This window comes from Procambarus clarkii, chromosome 30, assembly GCF_040958095.1.
Source record: "Procambarus clarkii isolate CNS0578487 chromosome 30, FALCON_Pclarkii_2.0, whole genome shotgun sequence".
Taxonomy (NCBI): Eukaryota; Metazoa; Arthropoda; class Malacostraca; order Decapoda; family Cambaridae; genus Procambarus; species Procambarus clarkii.
In genome coordinates, this window is record NC_091179.1 from 18,901,766 (window position 1) to 18,925,793 (window position 24,028).

Here is a 24,028-nt window from a genome sequence, read left to right on the forward strand (position 1 = left end):
AGGGTCAGGAGTTAGCTAGCTAGGCTCGCCTAATTTTCTAATCTCGCAGGAAATTATTTAAATTTAGAAAGAACAGAAAAAGCCATGTTTAGCAATGCGATTAAAACTATCAACTATAATAAAGACACTAATACGCAAAGTGTTCCGGGCATAAATGTCGAATAATGGCAACAAAGTCCACAGCCTTTCTAAAGGCACTAGTCAGCATGCCCCTGCACTGGTCTCCAAGCCCAGATTCTTGTGTTTATATAGAAGTAAAGCATGCCATTAACACGGGCACTCCTATATTATGAGCAAAACAAATAAATCGTGAAGGCTTGGCCTAAACTATACCTGCGGACGTCTCTGTACTTCACAAGGTAAGTAATAAAGCAAAATCAAGATTTTTAAGAAGCTATTGAAAAGTCTCCTAAAACGGTACCAAAGAGTGGAAGCTCAGCTTCCGCAAGCACACCTAGGCGAGTACACAGTAGGCGGGGATGGTTGGCATAATTGGCAGCCTTGAGAGGCGGATGGGGGGGGGGGGGTAGCAGGCCATAATCTGTCAACCTGTTCCTTTGTTAGAGGTGTTAGTGAGGCTTCTCGTTCTCCCGGATGACAGCATCACCGGCCTAGTGTGGTGTTCCTTGTTGTTCATTCTTTGTTTCCTGGATGGTAAGACATAGCGGTAATATAACCAGGCATCTTACACAAAACTTCCAGATTTGGCCACCTTGGATCCTAGCCTCGCCTCTTTAGCCTTATTAACTAGCCTAATACTATCGTTCCGCCGTTGTATGATTTTTCTAATTGGTTACAAAAAAGGTTGAGGCTCGAACTTTTCTAACTTTTTTCTAACCAGTATTTTTGGCATGCTATTTTTTAAGACTTTGTTTTGGTCTTTTGTTAGTGGGGCCCCCTGAAAATATGAAGAAAATATAACTAAATTTACGAGCTATTTTTATTCCGATCTGTCTTACTGAAGCGTTTGTTGTCGTTATCCTGAACAATATATCGTAAATATTACTATGACTGTTCCACTCCCCCTCCCTCTTTTCTCAACCCCCTTCATCTTAATTACGTTATCACGGGATCACCCTTACCTCCAGCCCTTCGTTACGTTACTTTATACCAACAGTGCCCGGTTTATACGGGTGAGACAACTAAGATGCAGTGCTGAATAACCAGCGAGTTTCAGCGCTTAGCTTAAAGTCAAATTGTAGAGTTGAAACGCTTGGATCGATATACGGGCGTCATTGGTTCTGCAGGACCCGGCACGGTAATGATTGTCATGGTGTTAGAGCCAAGTTTCTCTTCCGGCAATAGCTTCAGCCGTAGCCGTGTCAACTTTCCCGCTCTGTGCTAACATGCTAATACTAATGACAGCTTATCACACGTGTAGCTACTAGCTAGGGGTGACCTTTCGTTTTGGGAAAATTTAATTACGAAATTTTGTTAGGTATTTGAAGGGAAATACTTTCTCGTTCATCAATTAGATATCGGGGACATGTGTGTTGGCTCGTCTTGTCACAATTATGAGACTTGACAGTTTACTGGGCAGCCAGCCCTTTCTTAAGATTTGCTCAGTCTAATTCGGAGTTTAGTCAGACAATGAGTTAACCAACCTGGGGCCAACCGAAACATATATATATATATACCGATGCAAAAGGTCTATCAGACTCCATTGGTATTATTAATCACTGAATTTTTCTCGTTGCAAATATATTATAGCATTGAATATGGGAGAGTAGTCATTGGATATACTGAACTTTATTATTCAATATTAAAATATGCAGTTAATTAAATTTAAAAGTTCAGTAGCTTAACACGACCTAAAAGTGTAGATTTTAGTGATGTAGATTCCCCACACAAGCGAATTTGCTAGATATACTTACAGCATAAGACGTATGCAAGCTGATCTGTTCTTATCTGTTGGTCTTGTTGCTTATTCCATGTTTTTGTTTAGTTTAACAAATATGGGTGCAGCTTTAGCGTCCACTGTGTGCCTCAAGCGTTTTCCACTAATACTCACAGGATGGGTATGAGTGTACATAATCAATGAGACAAATTAACTTGGATTTGTCTATTTTTATTGATAGTGTGTCCTAGTCCCTGTTGTTTATTTTTTCTGTTTAGTGCTGACGCGTCAGCTGCGTCGGGAGATGTTTTGTCTGAAGCTGTGATGACCTTGGCTCTCCACACTGGTGGGGAGATGGGGGGGGGGGTTACACTTTGAGAGTAATGACAAAGCAGAAGAAAACAGTTAAAGGGAATTGATAACCTAGGGTTTGGAGATGGTGTTAAGGGCAAATATTAGAGAAAGAATAATTCCCACAGTCCAAACTTCAGAGAAAGTGAGCTGCTACCAAAGACGACGTCTGGGAAGGCCATGAGGCGACAGCCATGGTGGTGATGTCGCACATCCGGTGGGGTGTTCAGATATTTAAGAAGGAACAATAGCCAATTTAGTTAAAGCCGCCAAGTAATAAGTGGAAGTCGAGAGACCAATGAGGGTTAGTAGTAGGGGGGGGTTGAAGTTGCCAGGTTAGGGTTTATAGTGGTTTGTGGGGGATAGTTTGAAGTGGTCGTGGATGGGTCTGTCAAGGTGGTGGAATTGTTTGTGGTGGTAATTAAAAGGCATAGGAAAGCCTACTTATCGGTGCCAATGGCGGCATGAGAAATCTTTTTGGATTTTGTCTCCTATTTGTACCTGGTGAGGTTTAACTATTTTTACATTAAAGTACAGTATTACATTTGTCTTAAAGTTGTAATTCTTATGTACATTTTTAAGTTCATTCTACATCTTGACTACTTGGTTTCATTTGTGTGTCTTCCACTTTTCAACTTAAACTATTTTCTTATACATAGAGGTTGACCACATCGCCCTTCATTTGTCCACACTATTTTCTACTGTGGCTGTTCTTTACAGCCTTGGAGCATATGAAATGCAATTCTTGTAGTTGTAGGTGATTGTCTTTGAAGGCGAGTCATTGTGAGCAATTGTTATGGTGTCATCATCTTGAGCAACTGTGTAGTATTCACTCTGATAATGTGTAGCACATTGTTGGGTGATATTGCGTTGCACAACTTAATGGTTTAGCGTGGTTATTGTATGGTGTATTACACAGTGTAGTGTGGTGGTGGTTAGGGGTGGCAATGGGACGTCCGTAATACAGTAGGTTCGTTTTTTTATGCAGCAAAGTGAGTATAGTACTGTACGTGCCTGAGAGGAAAATGTTAAGAGCTCTTCATTCCTCCCCTCCCCTCCCCTCCCCCTACCACAACACAACTACCCTCCCCATCCCACAGTGAAAGTTGGCTCAACAATACCTCCCTCCCATCCCCTCCACTTCCCCTCCCTCCAACCCCCACCTAAACTCTTGATCAAAGTGGCATTGTGCACATGATCAAATGATTCCAGATTTTGGTGTTTTTGAAATTTGTTCTGTATTGCGACTAGTTGGTTTGTTTTATTCCCTGGTACTGTGGGGGGTTAGTGTCAGATATTTTTCCTTTGGGGAGATTTATTGTTGTCCACTGGTGTTAGTGTCAGTATCATGCATAATGTTGTGTAGGTTGTGATTACAGTGGTTATTAATTTAGTGGTTTTGTGGTAAGTTAACCTTATGGTTTTGTCAGATTGAATTGATAAAATTTTACTTTATTTCGTCAGTAATACTGTATGAAGAATCCTGTGTATCTGCTTAACACGGTAAGGGGAAGTGAGGGGGGGGGTGGTTGCAGGGATGGTCTCTTGCTGTTGAACCATGTAGCCCCTGGCGCGGTAGATTGCACAACCAGTGTAATACACGATCTGTGGAGGAAGAGGGGGACTTGGGCCTTTATCTTGAAAATAAATAAGCATAGTCTCGCCAAAATTTATAAATGCATGACCAGATACTATAGATGCATCCAGGATTCTTAAATTGCACAATAATACATTGACAATTTTGCAGTGTAGTAAAACATTATTGCAGCAAGGTCGATTAAATATATTGAAATTTTTGATGTGTGTGTCCTGGATAAAAGCCATATTCTTGGTTTTATCGGGATCTGAAAAGTTCTAAAATTGCAGTAGCTGAAAGTTCTTGTATAATCCAAGAATTGGATGTATGTAAATTGCATCCAAAATTTCATAATGCCATGTATATATTTTTTGCTTACTGGCTGCAGCACGACTCATTTTTAATATAGTCAAAGAAGTCTAACATCATGAAGACAGTTTTCCAAGGGCAAGTTAGATGCACTGAAGAAAAAAGTTATTGAAACCAATTCCATCCACAACTTCAAGAAAAATTATGAATGTTAATATTGATAGGTAATTAGCATGTCAGGTATAAAATTATTGTTGCATAAATCTTGCTTTTAAGCTGTGAAATGCCACAAGTTTTCTTACACTTGGAGTGTACTGTAAATGCATAATTGAATTTTATTACTGTATTTTGTTCACTAGCAGATTCAAAATTTTAGGATGCTAATACAGTATTCTCTTTTTAGGTTAAGTTTGTTTAAAGATATTGTAATTTAAGTATTTGTACTAGTGTACAGGTAGTCTGTTCTTTCGGCTAGAAAACAAAATAAAAATTCTATTTACAGTATAAGTACTGTAGTACATTAGCATGCTGGTGAGTGCAGCATTTGGTGCCAGGATGACTGGCTGAGGAATGAAGAATCTTATTCATGTACAATACTGACATTGCAAATGTTATCCAGCATTGCTGCTTATAAATTTGAAAGGTCACACTACAAATGTACTATAAGACAATACTATTGAAACCAGACCATTTGTTGATTTGTAACATATAGTGAAAGGCCCAGATTGGAATACCAATTCACTTTTTATTCAGTCTCACCCCTCGGGAATAATAGCATAATTCAAATTGTTCCAAATATTGACCAGAAATGTACAATAGCATGAAATAAGTGGTTACTGTACTGGGATTATTTATCTATTATTTAAATGATTGAATGTGTGTTATTTTACTTTGTGTGGAATGTAAACTTAAATTCACTTTAACCTGTACAACGTACATTTGTATTATTTTCAGTTTCCGACAGAACCTGAGTTTCGACATAGAGAAGTTTGAGTATTTGTGTCCCCTGTGTGAGGCCCTGTGTAATACTGCCCTCCCATTGTTGCCCAGTGTCACAGGCACAGCAGCAAACCTTCAGAGTCAAGACTCTGTTCCTTCTTTTCCCTCCATCTCTATTTCTGATTGGCTTAAGGGCCTCTACACTATCCTCAAGTACAAGGTAAGGAAATGACTCGGTCTGCCATTGCATCATGTGTTAGACTTCACTTTCTTGTGCACCATCTTGTCTTAACTTTTCTAACAGACTAAACTTGTTGAATTTGGTTTGGAAATAGTGTAGTTATTTTTTTAAGGTACCATTTTAAGTACAGGTATGTATATGGAAATGGAGGCACTAGTATGAAATGCTATATAAAAAAAATTAAGCTAGAGAAGGTAATGAATATTTTTTACTGTACTGTAAAATGTGTTCAAAATATGATTGGTAATCCCTGTTTAATGTAATTACTGTACTGTACTGGATATCTCCTTACATTAACAGTTTAAAGATCTGTTTTATCAAGTAATTATTGTGAGATGTAATTTTTGTGTGGCATTCCTGATAACTATGCTGGCATTATGCACATATTTAGCCGAATAGTTATTCCCCAATAGAAGTGGCTTATGGTTTTATAAGAATTGTATATATTTTGTTTTTCCTGCTGTGAGCAGGAATACATCCATTTCTAATTTGGAATCTGAGCTATTGAGAGAACTTCACCATATTTAATCTAAATTATCATCTTAACCTTCATAGTTTTAAAGTTGTAATACTGTATCATCTTTATTTATCTACATGGAGAGAAAGTTATTTGTAATTTACTTATTTTAAATATTTGATCTGATTGTTACACCCGTCATAAAACTCATCGGTCTTTTGTTGATGCAACCTCGGTGGCAAGAATAAGTACTGTGGAGAAAAACAAGACAGGTAAAACTAACAGTCAATAAAAACTAAATACAGTTTTTTATAAATGACGGGAATATGATAGTCTAACTAATGACAAACAACATAAAGACTCACAGATAACAATCAGGGAATCTAATAATTTAAAACTAACCTAACTAACAACAAAATATGGAAACAAACTCTCAAAAATATTTTAAGTTCCATTACAATACCAACAGACAGTTTTTAACAGAGTGATCTGTACAGGAAAAAAAATCCCATTTCTATTAATTCTAGACACTCGTTATCCTACAAATATAATCAGCTAGCTATGAATGCCAGGTCTAATTGCTCTGCAAACACAACCATGTCCCAGGACTTACACCATATACAGATCTGGTAGCAACGGGTTATCGGTCACAGGCTTCAACAGAATACTCTGGAAGGTTTTACTGCATTCACCATAGAAAACTTTTAGTCTGGGAACATGGGTCACAACATGGGTTGTGTTTTTGTAATTTTGTGTTTAGTTATTGTTTGGCAATATTAATGTACTTGTATAATAGTTTATTATTAATATAGTATTTGAACTTGAACAAGAATTCCTTTATATAACAATGAATATTTATAATGCATGACATAATAAGATTCACTTTTGGCTGTTGTGTGTTTTTTAAATAGTAATATTTTTTTATAATTTTGTAAAATATTTTGTATTTGTTTAAAAGTTTGAGCGTGTACAATAGCTTACATTAAGATTAGGTGGATCATTGATGATGCTAACATCCGCATCTCAATGCTCAGCCTTGGCAACGGCTTAGACGAACAATCCTCACTTGGCTGAACATTTGTACATACCACTAAACAACTTGCACTGAACACAATCTGGGCCATCCAAGAATTTGTTAGTGAGGATCTACTATATTAATGTCATAATGTTGAATCACTTTATGGGACATGTCCTAGATGAAACCTAGTTAGTACAGTACAGTACTGTAGTTACATCAGGTGTGTTATGCTTTGTGAAAGCTAGTTATTAAAAATAATTGGTCGGTCAAAATTGCTGTTTTGTGAGACCTTTACAACTTGCACGAAAATAGGAATACAGTACAGTACTTGTAAACTACTTTCCAAAGACTTCCCAAGTCCACTTTTTCGCCTCTCGATAAAAAATTACTACATGGACATTACAAATTTAAAATGATTAATTACTAAATGGACTTGCCACTTCCCAGCCACAAATACACAATACTGTACTACTATATAAAGTGAATTGGCACACTCGCCAGTAAGGCACACACGAGTAGATATTTCCCCATCCTTGGGCGAAGTAGATATTGTAGAAAGATAGAAAAGGTTCAGTGATGAAAGATTTTAATTGCATTAAAGCTTGCACAGCTGAAGAGTATTGAAAACACATAGTGAGGGTCTGCTGTTATCCATATTTTGTTCAGGGATCTGACAATAGTGTTCATCTAATAGCTTGATGCTTCTAATTCTTATTTTGAACTTCAAGATTGAATTACAAATGTCTGTTCACTAACACGCTGGTATTTAACAAGAAACTGCACTTAACCTTCAAGTTGGCAAGGCCTTGAAAACTGCTTCCTACACACTTATTTTCAGCAATCTTTATTACGGTTAAAATGTGATATACAGTAATCCATTAAGTGTGAAGGATTATCAGGTTTTATGGCTTCGGTAAATTGGTGGAGTGTGTTAAGTGTTAATCTTGTTTTGCATGGTGTGCAGACTGTGGTGTTGTCTGGAGCACGACCCGATGAGGAAAGTAATCAACAAGAGGACGGGCAGATGGAAACGGTTCCACTGCCAGGTGCAGTGCCGACATCTGGTGCTGTGGTTGGCACTCTAAGTATGCCTGCACTAGTCAACCCCATAGGTGCTGGGGGGAGTACCTCCATTTTAGTTGTTGGAGGGGTTTCCACAAGTGTGGGACCAGCAGCATTACTGAGGCAGATACAAGGGGATGGGGGGCAGAGAGGTAGGCCTCCTCGCTGGTCCAAGCTGCCACTCTACAAGAAACACAAGAAGGTACTTAATATACCTGTATTTACCTTCATTTCTCAATTATTTATAGTGTTAACATTTTATTTTAATGTAACTTCATAATTTTCCATACTTATGAATGCTGATCATAATTGGTTTTTAAATATTTAAATATTGGGAGCAGAGCCAGTCTGGATTTTTGTATTTAATAATTTAATACAGTACTGTACAGTAGTGGTATAGAAGAAACCTATTCCAGAACACACGACTTTAATCTCTCAAATCTAAACGTACACATCAGTTATTCTATTCATCTAATGCACATATATATACTCGCATACAAAAATCATCCATTTTTTAACATGCATGTGGGGAAGAGGAAGTAGAGAACCATGTGAAAGCGTTAAATGCATCAAAGGCCGTGAGCTGAAACAAAATTTCATCTTTGACAATGAAAAAAGCTGCATAAATATCCCAACAGCTATCCCCTCCCCCCTTCCCCCTGCCTTTCTCCCTGATGTCACCCCTTACTTCATAAGGGGTGACTGTATACTTTATTATTTGATTCTAATGTTAATAGGCATCCATCTGTTATTTTGCAAGGCATAGTGCTAATATGGCCAGAGTCAAATGTAAACAGGCTGCAGAGCCAGTGAGGGCTAGCTGATACATCTGACTTGCACTTAAACCATGTATGGGATACAAACTACCATGAATGCAATCATTCACAACTGCTGTATTTCAGTCATTTATGGTTGCTTTCATTAATAATTTTCTTCAATTTTTGTTACAATAAGTACTTGAAAAAGATTTTTTATTAGCTTGCATTAGGTAAGGATATTTTTGTTACGTTTTCTGGACCGTGCAGAACTAACCCACTAACCTGCTACCTTGGCATGTAATGGTGATGGAGAACTGGATATTTGTGTGTCCAGTTTGTCTTAAAATTCAGAAAAGGGTTATTTGTATAATTCCTCTCTAGTGCAAAACCTAATTTTCCACAATTGCTGCACATATGTTGTACTGTACAAGGCTGACCTTTCACGGGCTATTATCGGCACATAGTCGCATTCCAAGCAAGCTTCTGCCAGAATACAAAAGATATGATTTTGGTAAGATGTCATAATTAACACTATATTTCTGATACAGATGGAATGTCCTACTGCAATACAAAGTAGTTTTTACTCTTGATTTCTGTCTTTTGTTCTTGCCTGTCCTTCATTGGGTTTGCAAGATTGCTGTATTTACAGTACACTGTATTGTGATTAGCTTGTCTCCACAGAAAAATCTAGATGTGCAACATGCAAAGAATTGGAGCCTTGAACCAAAAGTGTTCCACATTTGCTACTAAAACTACTGTTTCACCCACTTTAGGTCGATAGCCATATAATTTAGCTTCATATCATTCGCCTTCGTTCATATTGCTTCGCGGCAGTTCGCTTACTGGTGCTTTGCAAGCGCTTTGGCCTAGGTTCGTATCCTGGCCAGGGAGGATTGACTGGGGTGCCAATCGTTAAGTATCTCCTTTGTTTATCCAGCAGTGAGTGGGTACCTGGTTAAACGATTTGGTGGGTCATATTCTGGGGAAAAATGAAGATAAAGGGCCAGCCCGAAATGCTACGTGTACTAATGGCTTTACAAGAATGTAAGAACTCTTGTGTATAGTATATAAATAAATATCGTTATTAATTCATTCATTTCGGTATTTATCCCTATCCACTAGCATGGGGTGATGCAATCGGGCTAAAGAAAAAATAACTTGGATGAAAAATGTTATGGATATTAAAAAAGAAATACCAGTACCTGCTTGATGGGGATTCTGGGAGTTTTACTCCCCAAGCACTAAGCCATACATTGTATCATTCACATTATATAACATTACAGATACACACTTCACCACAATATATATCATTGTAAACAAGCATGACAATGCACTATCAATCCTCAACAGGGATTCTGTTAAATCATGTTTAGCCTGTTGGTAAAGCCATTATATCTTCATAAGTTGGATTACTAATATAATTAAAAAATTTTATTGCCTTAAACATGACACTTCAATTTTCTAAATTTTTCCCACAAATTATGTAGCACATTATTGTTCAGAAAGATATCTTGCAGAAAGGTAAGGTATTGTTTACTAGGACTAACAAAATATACCATCATAATAATTAGAAATGAGCCTATTATTTACATAATAGCAGGAGGCAAGTTGCATTTATCATATACTGTATTAAAATTCAAGGCCATTTGGTTTATCAGAATTTTGATGAACCATTTAGTTGTTCACCAAACAACTCAATTTTGCTGCCAATCTGTCTAAATGGCACCTTTCTTTCCTATTAGTCAAATCAAAACTCCCATTCTTTTGTTCCACCTTCTGTATAATCGGGTATATAAAATACTCTTCATTTGTGTGAATGTGTATAAATAATTGGAATATATATTTACAGGTAATTGATTTACTTTCCTGTGCGTTGTTTCATTATACTGTGTACATCTGTAGGGTGGCGACGGAAAGGATGAGGAAGATGACAATAGCAGTTGCAGCGAGGGCACTTGGACGCCTCCAAGCCTACCCACTGTAACCCTGGAACTCCTGTCAATAGCGTCACGGGAGTCTGCAGAAGCCTTCAGTGATCTCTTCAAAAATCCTGGAGCCACCACAATGCCAACCTTCCCAACCCATACTTCAGATATGATGTCCAACTTTGCTCATGCTGTTTATGTAGTGAGTATTAAATTAATCTATGCGTATATAAAACATATATGCATTGGTAAAAATATTTTCTTGGTACCTTAAAAATTGCATTATTGAACAAATATTTTCATAAAAATACCCAAAACTAGAAGATTGTCAAAATTTTTGGAAAGTTTGTAAAGTTTGCATGCTTTTTGCCGACTGGAAGAAGGATCGTGACAAAGTTAGAGAGGGTAGGAGGGAAGAGGGAGACTGATGATGAGCATGTATGGAGTTGGTAGGCACTCTTGATTTCTTTTTATCATTTGTGTGTGTGTGTGTGGTTCACACAGTATGAATATACAAATGACCATGGAGGGGGTGGCCCTCATTACTCGGACATGCTTCAATTAATTAAGGTGGGGACTACAAATTTGTATGGCTGTTAACCAGAGACGTTGAACTACAGAGTGATCTGGACAATGGCAGTGCCACTATACAGTATAGCTATGCAGTAGCATATTCTGGATTAATGTTAACCTACTTCAGTACTTAAAGTACATTAATATGCATGTATAGGTATTATGACACAACTGCACTGGGCTACAATGTCATTAACTTTAGCTACTGAAATAAAAATACAGTATATCCCATGCAATACATGTACACTGTAGAATAAAACATAACTACATCGCCGTAGGAATACAATGAACTGGGTGAGTTATAGTAATACAATGAACTGGGGTGAGTTATAGTAATAAAAATCCATTCTCAGTTTTGTTTCCTTACATAAATTGTAAATAATAGTGCTGATGTGGCATTCATTCTAAAGGCAAGTTTTATATATATATAGTAGTGCTGTTAAAGATACTACAATGTCTACAGCAGAATTATACATATAGAGTATTGTAGATATAAAAATAAAGTTGTGTATTTATTAGCTTTCGTGAAAATTAATAATTGATCAATTGTTCATTATTAACAGCATGGCCTTGGTGTAAATCCCAATTTATCAAGTAGACGTATTCCATTAATGGTGTGGGATAGTGCTGCTTACACTATCCATACTTTGGAAGAGACGCAGCGTAATGTCAATCGTGCCCTACTTACTTCATTATCGGCTCGTCAGCGGGATTGTCTCGCTGCCCTCGTCAAATTTGCAGCGTATGTTCCTGCTTGTGTAAAGAAGAAACAGGCAAGTTTATTTTAACCTGTTATGGCTTTCCATATTTTATGCTCAACTATGTAATTAGTATACAGTAATTTATTACCACGACCTTTTACTGCAGATCTAATTTGCTAAAACAGTACTGTACTACAGTATATACATATACACCAGTACATACAAAAAAAATCCTTGTGCCAGTACCAAATTTTATGAATGGCTAAAATGCATCTATGTATGCAGATGTGATGCTTGTTGGTAATCTGATCAATGTACAGTTCAACTTGAATTTAGTGAACTATATGAAACCATATGTGCTATATTAGGTCTCAGAGAGCATGTATTAAGCCTAGGAAGGGTAGGTTAGGTTAGGTTAGTTTGTCTTTGCAACATGAGTACTAAATCATTTTCCCAGTTTGTCCAAATTCAATAGAAAGTTCCGACTTCTACTTTCTAATTGCTTTGTATGTCGGTATATGTACTATGGTCCTCATCCTTCATATAAGTACTTAGTACTACCAGAACAGGAGGATGGGCTGAAGACTGAGAGGTTGCAAGTGTGGCACAAAAGGAAAAATTACCCTGGATCTGCACAAGGGTTATGATGTTTTTGAAAACTACTTTCTACAACTAACTAAACTTCACATTGGTAAAAAATAGAATAGCTACCAGATTCCTAAAATTTCACAATTACATTCGTTTTTTATATAGAACATTGTCACCACTGTAAAGTAAATTGATGTAAATCCTCTAAATAAAGTTCTAAATTCTTTGTGATGTATAAAATAATGTAACCAAAGGTACAAAAAAAATGTATTTGTCAGTATTTGGCAAGGAAATGCTTGGCATTTGATAAGTTGCACACTCGGACAACTATTGAGCTCTTCATAGTACAGTAACTCGGGTATGACCAAACCAGCTCTCTTTGTATGCTTAAGACTTGCACAAAGCTTATGCTGCCGTCACATTAAATCAAAATGTGTAGCACACCAAATTTTTTCCATCGCACCCGGGCAGCTCATGCACAGCCACCACACATTAGAAATTTGACAAAGATTGTGTGCAGTCTTTGTGTGAATTTGAGGGTAGTAAGAGGAAAGGAAGGCCAAGAGAGTGATTGATAGATATGGTCAGTGAGTGACCAGGGATTTAATGTGAAGAGTATAAAGGTTGTAAAATGTTAAGTTACATGGAATCAGTTTAGAGTATCAGTGTTCATCATTGCTTGACAACTTGTGGAAAGCACTTTACACTTGCAGCAGCAATATGCATTGTTGGTTACTCTTCCCAAAATACCTTAGGCTGGTCTGCAGGTACCAAGCTTGCAATCTAGATAAGATCTAATGCATAAGGTTTTAATGCTTAGTCTCGTCTGATTAGAATTGTAGGCAAGGTAAATTCATAAATATGTAAATGTTTGTAACTATGTAAATCTTGTGCAAGTATTCACTATATGCTAATTGAAATTTTAATTAGTGACTGTAGGTATATTTACAACTTTAATATGTCACATTCTTCCAGCTCTTCTTTGCTTCCAATATTAAATTGATTAGATGTTTGTCGTGTTTAATGAATGAAATGGCTAATCATATATCTGGCAAACAGGTGCTAAAATGATTGAGAATGAGTTTAATACATTGGTGGAGATGTATAGTAAAGACTGCCCATACCTCCCTGTTTGTTAGAGTTGGTACAAGGGATATAGCTTGAACATTTGCTGCAGGTTGTCCAATCCCTTGAACTCGACAATAGAGTGATGGCCTCACTTCATGCAGGTTGGTATTCAATCCCCAACTGTCAAAGTGGTTTTGCACCATTCCTTACCTTCGTCCTGTCTATACCCTTATCCCCAAAGCATATATCACTTCAAAGGGCTATTTAGTTGTAATGGGTTAGTGCTCTCAGCTGATCATTACCATACCTTACCTCTGCTGCAGGTCATCGAAGGTGCTATTGTTCGTCTGCTAAGTATCCTGCTTGAAGGAGGAGAGGCCACTCCGTGCGTTTTAGAGTGGGACACCTTCAGCATGCTGGTCACTCTTAGCCTTGGTCTGCCATCAGTTTTTCCTACCATTCAGGGAAAAGCAACTGGTAGTCAACAGGTAAATCTTTGATATATACGTACTAGTATTTAAATATGCAGCATATGTGTTTTCATACAGTATACTGCTTTATAATTTTGTGCAGGTCATTATATAGGTAAGCATTTATTTTTTGTCTCGTTTTTACTTTTTAGTCGGTTGGCTGTTTTATTGCCATTTTGATTGTTGGAAAGAAACTTGTATTATAAAATGTGTTAATTCATTTTCATAATTAGATGTAAGTATTTCAAAATTGTTGTATATTTGTAGGATCTCCACCTGTTACAAGTATGCTTCCTGGCTCACTTGGTACAACTACTTCTGACCTACGAGGGTCACAACAGCAGCTCAGAAATGGAGGTTGTCGAGACTAGTGAGCCAAGTGAAGACAGCATCAGTAGTTGTGGCAGTAGTGATGCTGCGTGGCTGGTATCCATGTTAGCTCATTGCAGACAGCTGGCCAACCTTCCACAAATTGAAGTGGAAGCTCATTATCTCTTGAGTTATGTTAAAGAGAGTTGGTATGTAATAAAACTGAATTCTTTTAACGATATTGATGTTTTCCTCGGTTTTCTCTTGTATTCTTTATCTGCTCAATCTCTTTGCTCTTGTATTGACTGCAACCTTTTGTGCTTGGCAGTCTAGGCAGAATTTCAATAAGTAGTAAATTTATGTACAGTACTGTACTATTAAAATTAATTATATATTTTAAAGTGTTAGTGCATATAATGTTGCATTACAGTACTATTTTAGTGTTAAATACCTTTTATGCCTTAACATAAAATCACTTGAATGCATACAAAAGAGGATGACAACTAATCCCAGGAACTAAAAATATTCCTTAAGATAAATTTAAAAAAAGCTTAATTTACATTTTCTATAAAGGTGAAGAGTATGTAGTGATATAATTCTATAATTGCATGAAAGGTTATAACAAAGGGGATGTAAATAAGGTTTTAATGTTATATGTATTGACAAAAAATTTAACATGAAAGTATGGATTGAATAAGTTCAGATTTATGAGTCTTGGTAAATAATGGTTAGGAAATGGTGTTCTAGATTTATGGAGTAAATTACTGGGGTAATATAATAGCTGTAGGATCGGTGGATTGAGTGTGGGTGGGTAGAATTAGAAGCTGCCTCATATGAACCAATAGATCTTCTGCAGTTTCATTTATTATGTTTTTAATATAAAAAAAATTAGCCAAGGTCCTAAATTTTTTGTTAAGTTTTAGTTTTTAAAAGTTAATACCTGTACATAGAATATATACATATTTTTATTTACAGTTGTGTTAAACATTTAGTGCATATTGTGCTTTCCCTTTTCAGCTTGCCATTTTTAAGGTGTTGTGGTCTGTTTTTCCACTTCCTGACTGAAGTCCCTGCTCCAGAAGAGCTTCAGTCGTCGGTCTGGGTACCAGAATCGGAGTTTTACTGTCTCCTTCGTTACTTGGGTTTGGCTATGAACCAGCTCAGACCAACATTCAGTGATCCAACGCTTTCAGAGCTAGTCAACAGGTGAGATATAAGTACTGTATATTTTTTTACAGGTGTGTGTAAAATAAAAATCCAGTGGACCCCTATAGGATGCACATATATTTAGCACATTCTTGACAACACTGTTTTCATTTGGGAAAATCAGCAGGAGCAATGAGACGACTTGAACCAGCAAGAGAGGTATTCCAAGATGCACAGGTGGAAGTACCGTGGTCAATGGTTCGAGTTACCTCATTGCTCTCATTGATATATATCACATTTGTATGATTTCGTTGTGAAACTGGTTTCATTTAGTGACATTGTATTTTATTTTATTTATTTATTTATTTTTAATAATAATAATGCTTCTCCCATACTCGCTCACCCCCCCCCCCTTCTCCCTGTATACACTTGCTTGCCCCATCCACACTCATTTCCTCACCCCACATACTCTCTCTCCTCCCCACTCTTGCCCTCTTTCCCTACACTGACCCATGTGAGAGTGGGGGGGGGGGAAGGAAGTTATCAGGGGAAAGTGTCAAGCCATTATGAATATAGAGCCCCACCTATGTGAGATAGTGTAGGGGGTGGGGGGGGGAGCCCCTACACTTAAATAATGAGAAGAATGTAGGGGAATGAGTAGCTTGGCTAACTCCCCTCTTCTTTTTCCAGAGAAATTGGTCTCCATAGCAGGTTTATCATTCATTTTATTTGATTATAATCCTTACACGAGTTATATAGTTGTTGGATTGTCCATGCTTATGTTTTTAGTTTTACATGTTCATTTTGTCTTTTAATAGTGAGATTGTGCACAGTTAAAAGCTAGTTTATAAAATTTTGTTCATTGACCTAGAAAATATCATCTTTTTTTTAGAATTTAATATTTTTGTTGCCGTGGGAGGGGTATTTTTTATTACACACACTTTATACATGCCAAATTCTTTCAGATGGTGTTGTGACAGTCGTGTAGGGCCCTTAGTTGGTGGTGCTGGTAGTGAAGGCTGCATGAGATCTTGGGTTCGCATTAATCAGCTTGTCAGCCTTCCACGTGATTATTCAGAATTGATCAACACTGTGTCACAATTTCCATGCCCAGCATCTTCTGGAGATGACTCTCGAACACCTACAATGTGTCTTGTATGTGGGAAGATGTTATGTTCTCAGGTGAGTTACTGCTGGGTATAATTTTTATTATTGTTACTTCCCTATGACTGTTTATACTCCAAACTATTCAGACACAAGGTTAAATAATCGTGTGGGGATTATTTTTATCTTCAGTCTAACTGTTAAGTGTTAATGTGCCGGATAATATTGTACACAGTGGAGACCTGCATGAATTTAATCCACCTGTATAGTTGTTTTGGTCATATAATTGGTCAAAGATCAGTTGAAATAGAAAAATAATAAATTTCTAAGAGAATGGGTTGTTTTTGCTGGAATGGAACTTTATTTATATAAAAATGTTAGTGCTCAAATGATTTAATTAACATGCATACATAAAAATTTTTGGAATTCCTTAGATTGGATACAGCAGGCAAGATCGTGTACAACTCATTTCCTTGGCGAGTTTCCACTATTCACTATTAAAAGTATATACAGTACCGTGGACTCCCGCTCGAACAGAACTCGGTAATAGTCAGATGCAACAAAATAGTTATCAACCAAATATAACAATATTGTTGGAAAAAAAATATCAAAACTTAGAGAAATAAACGTGTACATTCAGTCCCAAAAATGTAAAAGTCATCGATATTTAAAAACCATACCACTGCACATTGCAAATGGGTGGCTAAACCCTAGAGTTCACAGATGAAATTTATATTTAGGGAGTGAAGTTTGACTCTTCAATAACAAAACATTTTATTTGTTGTACGAGATGTATTAAAGTAAAGAATTTGTATACAAAAATAAAAATACAAAAATCCATGAAGATTTGTGTTGGTCTAGGTAATGGTCATTATCATATGATGATGGAAGTCCAGATGCTGAATTCTGTCCGACAAAGTAATATTGTGCCTTCCCACGACTACTGGGCGACACATTTATAGCTATTGGAACCATATGGCCAACATCAGCATTCAAATGTTAACACACAGCATATCATGTTATGATTATGACAGCATTGCAATAATCAACATATGATTATAGCATTTTCAGGATTAAACATTAAGAGAGAAGATTGACATAGTTTCTACCTGCCATTCTAATACTTGATTATTTCAGAGTTACTGCTGCCAGACAGAGTTTCCAGAAGGCTCTAGACAGATGGTGGGTGCTTGTACTTACCATGCGCACCACTGTGGAGCTGGGACGGGAATTTTCCTCAGGGTGCGAGAATGCAAGATTTTGCTGTTGTCTGGACGTATTAAGGGTAAGCATAAAAGGATAAAAGTTTCATAATCTCCATTCATACATTCACTTTTAACTCGAGCAGCAAGGTGTAATGTACACTTTTTTTTTTTATGCAAGCATATATGCATATTATTACTTTTGCAACCCTTCTTGATATGAGATGGTCAACACCCAAGACAAGAAAGTGGCTGCACCAGGTCTCCTACGTTGACTGCCAATTCTTACTATCGCTTAAAGATACACAAAACATTTCTGCTGTATAGCAGCAGCAATGTTTAGTATAAATTTTAGTAATAAAAATTTCATTAATAAAAATTTAGTATACAAGGTAAAGGTAAAAAATGAAATAGAAGTAAAGACAACAATAAATTATTGTTGCCTTGCTGTATTTTCACTGATCCAGGAAGAACATTTTAAAAAGTAATAATTTATATACCATATTTATTTCACAAGCTAAGAGTTGTAAAGGATTTTTAGTTCATTTGCAAGTCTAATCTTTGTATTTAACAGCTGGAACAGCCAGTCAATTTTTTATGCACCCTCCTAATCAGTTCTGGGTGTACAGGAGTGATTGGAGAAGACCTTTGCTCAAATGTTTCCAGCCAATTTGGAAATCACACCCAGGTTTTTCTCCTTGTGAATGAATAGTTAGCTTCAAAGCCACAGAAATTATGAGCTTTAAATGAAAAGTAATGAATAATTTCAAATTTTTTGTATTATCTCTGAAACTTCATGTTTTCAGGATGTTTTGTCAACCCACCCTACCTTGATGAGTACGGAGAGACTGACCAGGGTCTGAAGCGTGGGAACCCCTTGCATTTAGATGCTATGCAGTATTCACGCTTGCACTCCATGTGGCTCTCTCATGCCATTCCCGACACAATTGCTCATACGATGGAGAGCAACTCGAGCGTCGTGGCAACAGAATGGCAGCATCTCTAATGGCTCGATTTATGTAGGAATTGTGAAAATATGCCAGATCAGGGATATTCAGCCCAAGTTGCTGCTTCTGTGTGGTTCAGTATACTTGTAAGGCAAATAGTTTAGCAAGGAGTGTTTCACCACATTTGGTTCAGGCAGCAAGTTCATGTTGTGGAGTTCTTTAAGAAGGGTTATTTCAGTTATTAAGCTTCACACAACATTTCCTTTTATCACTTCAATATACAATATATGTACTCAATAACTGGAGCAGTAATAAAATAAAAGCAAATCCCAGGTTTTTCTTTCTCTGAATTTTTATTTTTTATTTTTTTTATGTTGCCCCAATCACTTGGCAATTTAACTTGTGTGCTCGTGGTGACAAAATTGTCTGTGAACTGTAGGAGCATCAGTCGTTAGCCTTTGTGGATGCAAAGTTGCAAGTCGGTTGATGTGTTCATAGATAAGTTTTACCTTAACAAGTAGACTGAATCTTACAAATATACATAATAATCAAAGCTTTATATACATTTGTGAATTAGTTGTATGAGTAAAAGAAGAAAACTATTACTTTCATAAGTGTACAGAATTGTCAGTTTTGGTATACTACTGTTGTGGAAGTGTCACTTGTCATGAACTTCAAAGTTTTCCCCAAGTCTAAATGAACAATTTTAGTATTCTAAATTACCTATATTGTATAAAAAAGACTATTTCCTCTCCTACCTATGTAGACCAAGTTTCTATAAACTTTTGATAACTCCCTTTGAAACTAAAATTATGTATTATAAAATTGTTTTAGTTTTGCTTACAGAAAGCACAAGATTGCTGGAGCATTGTATCTCAGATTATTTTTACTTGTAAATCAGTTGTTGTTTTATTGAGAGTTCAGTTCAATGGTACAAGATTAAAACTGGTATTGCCCAAATATTGAATTTGAGTTGCAACAACTTTTAAAATGGTTTATTGATTAATAACATCTGATAACTACAGAAAGGAAAAGTTTGAAAACATCATCCATTTCTTATGCCATAGATTATTGCCAAAAAAGTCATTCATTTAAGTTGCAGAATAATATTTTGAACGGTGATAAAATTTAAAGAAGGTAGCTACAAAATCAGAAATATTAAAATACCGTTACAACTTTTTATGTTCAATATTTTTTAGCTTTTCAGTATCCAAATGTGGTCTTGAAAATTGGTGTTTGTTGGTGAGATAGTTGTAAAGTGTGACAGATGGTACCCCCCCTGAATGTGTTGATTTTCAGCGGTTCATGAAAACGTGCTTCATTTACAGGTATCTTTAGTTTATCTTTTATGTTGCAATTTAAATTGCTGAAAAAGGGTGCATGTATATACAGTATCAGGAATATATATTTTATACAATTTTTGTTTTCTCGTCCAATCTCTGGGTTTAGGTGCGGTTAAATGCCTAGAAATAATATACAGGTATACATTAAAAAAGAAATTACTGACATGGTGACTTCTCGGTTACCATAAATTAGCTATTTTTTGCAGTTTTTACTTTGGCAGTGATCAATAGTTCCTATATTTTTTAATGTACATATGAAAATAATTCAAAATGATTTAGTTTGAAGCATTGAGAATATATATATGGTTTATTTGTTGATTCTGAAGATGGAAAGTTTGGGTTTTAAAAAGGGTGATTGAAGTTGTAGGAGGACATTACGTGTAAGTCTAAGCTCTATTTACCAATTTAAAATTTTTAATATCCATGTACTAAGACACATCAATTGAAACAATTGTGTTGGCCCCCCCCCCCCCCTTTAAACCTTAGAAAATAAAGTTGCAGATGATTGATAATAATAGTTCCTGATGAAATTAAATGTTTGGTTTCTCATCACCACTGTATAGTGCCCTCTTGTACAACCCAGGTTGGCAGTATAAAATGTCTTGTAATAAAAAGAGAGAGAGAAGAGTGGAGTCCATAGGAAGTTGATAAAAACGAGCTTGCTAGTCACATTTGTGTAAATACAGCCAAAATGAGGCCTAATCTTGGAAGAGTTTGGCATGGTGTTCAATAAAGCTGCAATGGGACTTGTGCAATTAAATGCTACTGTAATAACTTTTTTTTAAAGTTTATGAAAAAAGAATGTTAAAACAATTATTGGGAAAAGAACAGAATTTTTAATATTTTTGTTTAAAGATACGGAACTTGATGTACATTAATGGGAAAATAGCAGTGTTGCTAATATCGCTGAATTTTCATTGTTCAGTGCACTTTTATAATTAGGAAAAATTTAGTTTAAGTGTGTTAGATGTTAAAAGCTGAATGCACAGTCGATTGAAAAGCGAGATAATTTTTTTTCTCAAATGGACATTTGCATGTGCTTCATATATGGGATTGCATAAATATATTTTCACACATATTTTAATAACTTTGTAGTTTCTGATACGTAAAAAAAGTCATTAAGCATTGGTGAGGAAGGTAATCTCGTTTATAACTTTCTCATGTAACACAATTGCCAGCTTTGCAGAGTTAACAAAATAAGTATCTTAATACACAAACACCCACTTATTGCATGGTTATAGTTCTTATAAATATACCTCTGAAATGATATTATCAAAATATGGTGTGTTTGAACTCTAGTGGCCATGTTTGATTGTAATCATTTGCTAACCAGTTTTTGTATTCATATAACCAACATTTGCTTAATGTTGATAAAGTAACCGAAGTTGTGTGAATGGAGTAAGATGTCTATTGTTGCAGAACACCTGTGGTATTATCTATTTGAAAGTAGTGTGTGCATCAGCTGTTCACTCTGTTGTGAAGTAATTCATGTTGAAGTAACTCCAGGACTTTTTTTTTTTTTTTATATTAGGAAAACTAATTACTTGTACTTAACTTGTGTAGAACTCATTGAGCCGTGTCATTGTTTTTATGGCATGAAAATCACTTAGAATGTTACATAATTGATCCATGCGTGTTAGTGATGGTTGTGAGGGTTTGTTGCATGATACAATATACATAATTTGCAACTTCTAGCACTCTTTATTTTTGAAGAGAACGTTTGGAATATAGATGTTGCTACTTGTTTTCTAGAGTAGGGATAATGCTTCCTGAAGTTTTTACTCGAAAAGTTCAAAACAATTCTGCTCATTGCCCGACTTGGCGATGAATCGAGAAATGAGACGGCGAGTACTTGGCAAAAGAGCATTGGGAATTTTTCACTTCATAGACACAGTAAAGGATGGATAAGGAAATGATTAAAATGTAGGTGGTCACTTTGGTGTGTGCAGTTTTGTCAAGGACCCAGTATTTGTGGTCCTAATGGCAAGAATTTTTTCTAAGAAATGTCTTCTGAAAATATATAAATGTTGTGCATTTAAGATTTTTTTTTTATCATGTTTTGCTGACATTTTTGTGCAATGTAAAAAAAAAAAAAATTTTTTGACATGGTTATTGTCATTCCCAGATCATATTTGCTTTAAATGTGGATAAAAGATCATTTTAATTTGTTACTTTATTACTTGAGGAAATCCTTATAGGGAGACAGTATGCTGCAGTAATGTGGCTTATATTTTTAATTTGATATACAGTAATATATTTCTACTTCAGTTACACATTCAAAAGCATATACATTTACATACACAATTTCACACATGTGCATGCAGACAAACCCAGTCAGGTGGATTTCAATACCTTTAATTAATTATATATATATTTATATATATTTATATATATATATTTATATATATTTATATATATTATATATATATTTATATATATTTATATATATATTTATATATATATTTATATATATATTTATATAAAAATGTATATTATATATATAATATGCATTATAAATATGACATGACTACCTACTCAGTTTTTCAGAGATAGAAATATAAAAAAGTTGGTATGGCATGAATATATCCTTGTACAATGTGTATTGTAGATTTGTAATAATACAGGCTGAATCGAGTACAGTTTATATATATATATATATATATTAATTTTTTTTTTATTTGCCATTTGTTTTTTCATGTCATGGTGGAATGTTGGAGATTGATGCGAGCATGGTGACTGACAGGATACTACTACCACCACATCCTTGTCAGCTGGCATGTTTCCACAAGCATTCCATGGCAGTGAAGTGGCCATCCAATGCACTCCTCAAATACTGTGTGTGATTTGCTCGACATTTCAAAAGCAGACTTTGACCATATTCACTAACTTTTTAAATGTTGGTGAAATCCTTAGTCACATTAGTCTAAAGTTGCTAGAATGAAATGTAGTGCATATCTAGCTAGCACTGTTTTTGCTGTATTAATGCTTTAGTAGTGTATAAATAATTAGATTTTCATCAAGCATTTTAAAAGTCAAATACAAAAGAAACATATTGTGAAAATATTAGTGTGATGATTGATATCAAGGAGTGTTTTACCATGATAGTCCACTTCCTAGGTTCTTTGCTCTGCAGGAGCTGTTACTTAAGGAAGCACCTTACATCAGATACGTAGAGTCTACACATTATGATGCATTGCAGATATTTAATTTTAAATTTCTTACATTATGTACATAAATTTTAATAAGCAAAAATTTGTTTTTATATTCCCCTATTCTCTTCAATTGATTGTAATGGATTCTAAAACATGTGAATTCTATTTATTGTAGCATTCTTTAAGTTTAAAGATATTTTTACTTTTGGCATATATATTATTTTAAGCACTTTTTGTATATAGCTAAACTAGATTGGGTAGTCTCATTTGTCCATCTATAGAATCCTTGGTGAATTGGATACTTTTCATATCTCTTGCCTTGTACCATATTCAGGTATTTGCATCTCATATTTACTGTCTTATGAATATCTTGGCATACAAATGGTGCTACAGTCTTCCCAGCTTGGCACCTTTTGATAATTACCAGATGGGGTACCTGGCAGTTTCTTTCCCTACACCAACCTCCTCCAACCCCCACCACAACCTCTCCTCCTTCACCCCCATCACTGCAGTAATTTTTCCTAAATATTATCCCCACTGTAGCCAGAAGGTTGCACTATGAAAATCTGTCATCTGAACATAAATTTTTAAATCCCAGTATTGGAATATACAAATATTTAAAACTTATGCTAGTCAACTGATTAAGAATTCATCTTGTAAGGTAAGTATAGGGGCTGACCCCCAACACCCCTATAACATGCATCTTAAATTTTCTTTAATCCTGCAAAGTTAAATGAAACATTCTCCTTGCATCTGGCCGTGAACCTTGGAGTGACATTGTTTTATAGATGCTGTACAGTCTTCCAGGCTTTGCACCTTCTTTTCTCTTTCAGTTCCTATTTCTAATGTATTTCTTCGTATTGTTCCTTCCTTGCCCCCGTGGAGAGTCTCCCTTCCGAAGTTTTGTACATCCTTAACCCGCATCTCTAAAGCTTTTACCCCTCCTACGGTT

At 35.8% G+C, this 24,028-nt stretch overlaps 1 protein-coding gene across 5 annotated transcripts in view; it reads left to right on the forward strand.

The window, feature by feature from the left end:
• Ubr1 (Ubr1 ubiquitin ligase) overlaps window positions 1-18,909 on the forward strand; it is a 53,762-nt gene extending 34,853 nt beyond the window's left edge. For 4 of the 5 annotated variants that reach the window (XM_069333996.1, XM_045754005.2, XM_045754006.2 and 1 more), the window contains exons 22-31: window positions 5,028-5,232; window positions 7,693-7,992; window positions 10,451-10,675; window positions 11,610-11,819; window positions 13,727-13,891; window positions 14,141-14,391; window positions 15,200-15,388; window positions 16,294-16,510; window positions 17,570-17,717; window positions 18,441-18,909. In XM_069333996.1, the coding sequence (XP_069190097.1) occupies window positions 5,028-5,232; window positions 7,693-7,992; window positions 10,451-10,675; window positions 11,610-11,819; window positions 13,727-13,891; window positions 14,141-14,391; window positions 15,200-15,388; window positions 16,294-16,510; window positions 17,570-17,717; window positions 18,441-18,640 (2,110 nt within the window). In that variant the 3' untranslated portion in view covers window positions 18,641-18,909. The remainder of the gene's footprint in view (window positions 1-5,027; window positions 5,233-7,692; window positions 7,993-10,450; window positions 10,676-11,609; window positions 11,820-13,726; window positions 13,892-14,140; window positions 14,392-15,199; window positions 15,389-16,293; window positions 16,511-17,569; window positions 17,718-18,440) is intronic. The other variant, XM_069333998.1, reaches the window with a different exon arrangement.
• The last annotated feature ends 5,119 nt before the right edge of the window (window positions 18,910-24,028 follow it).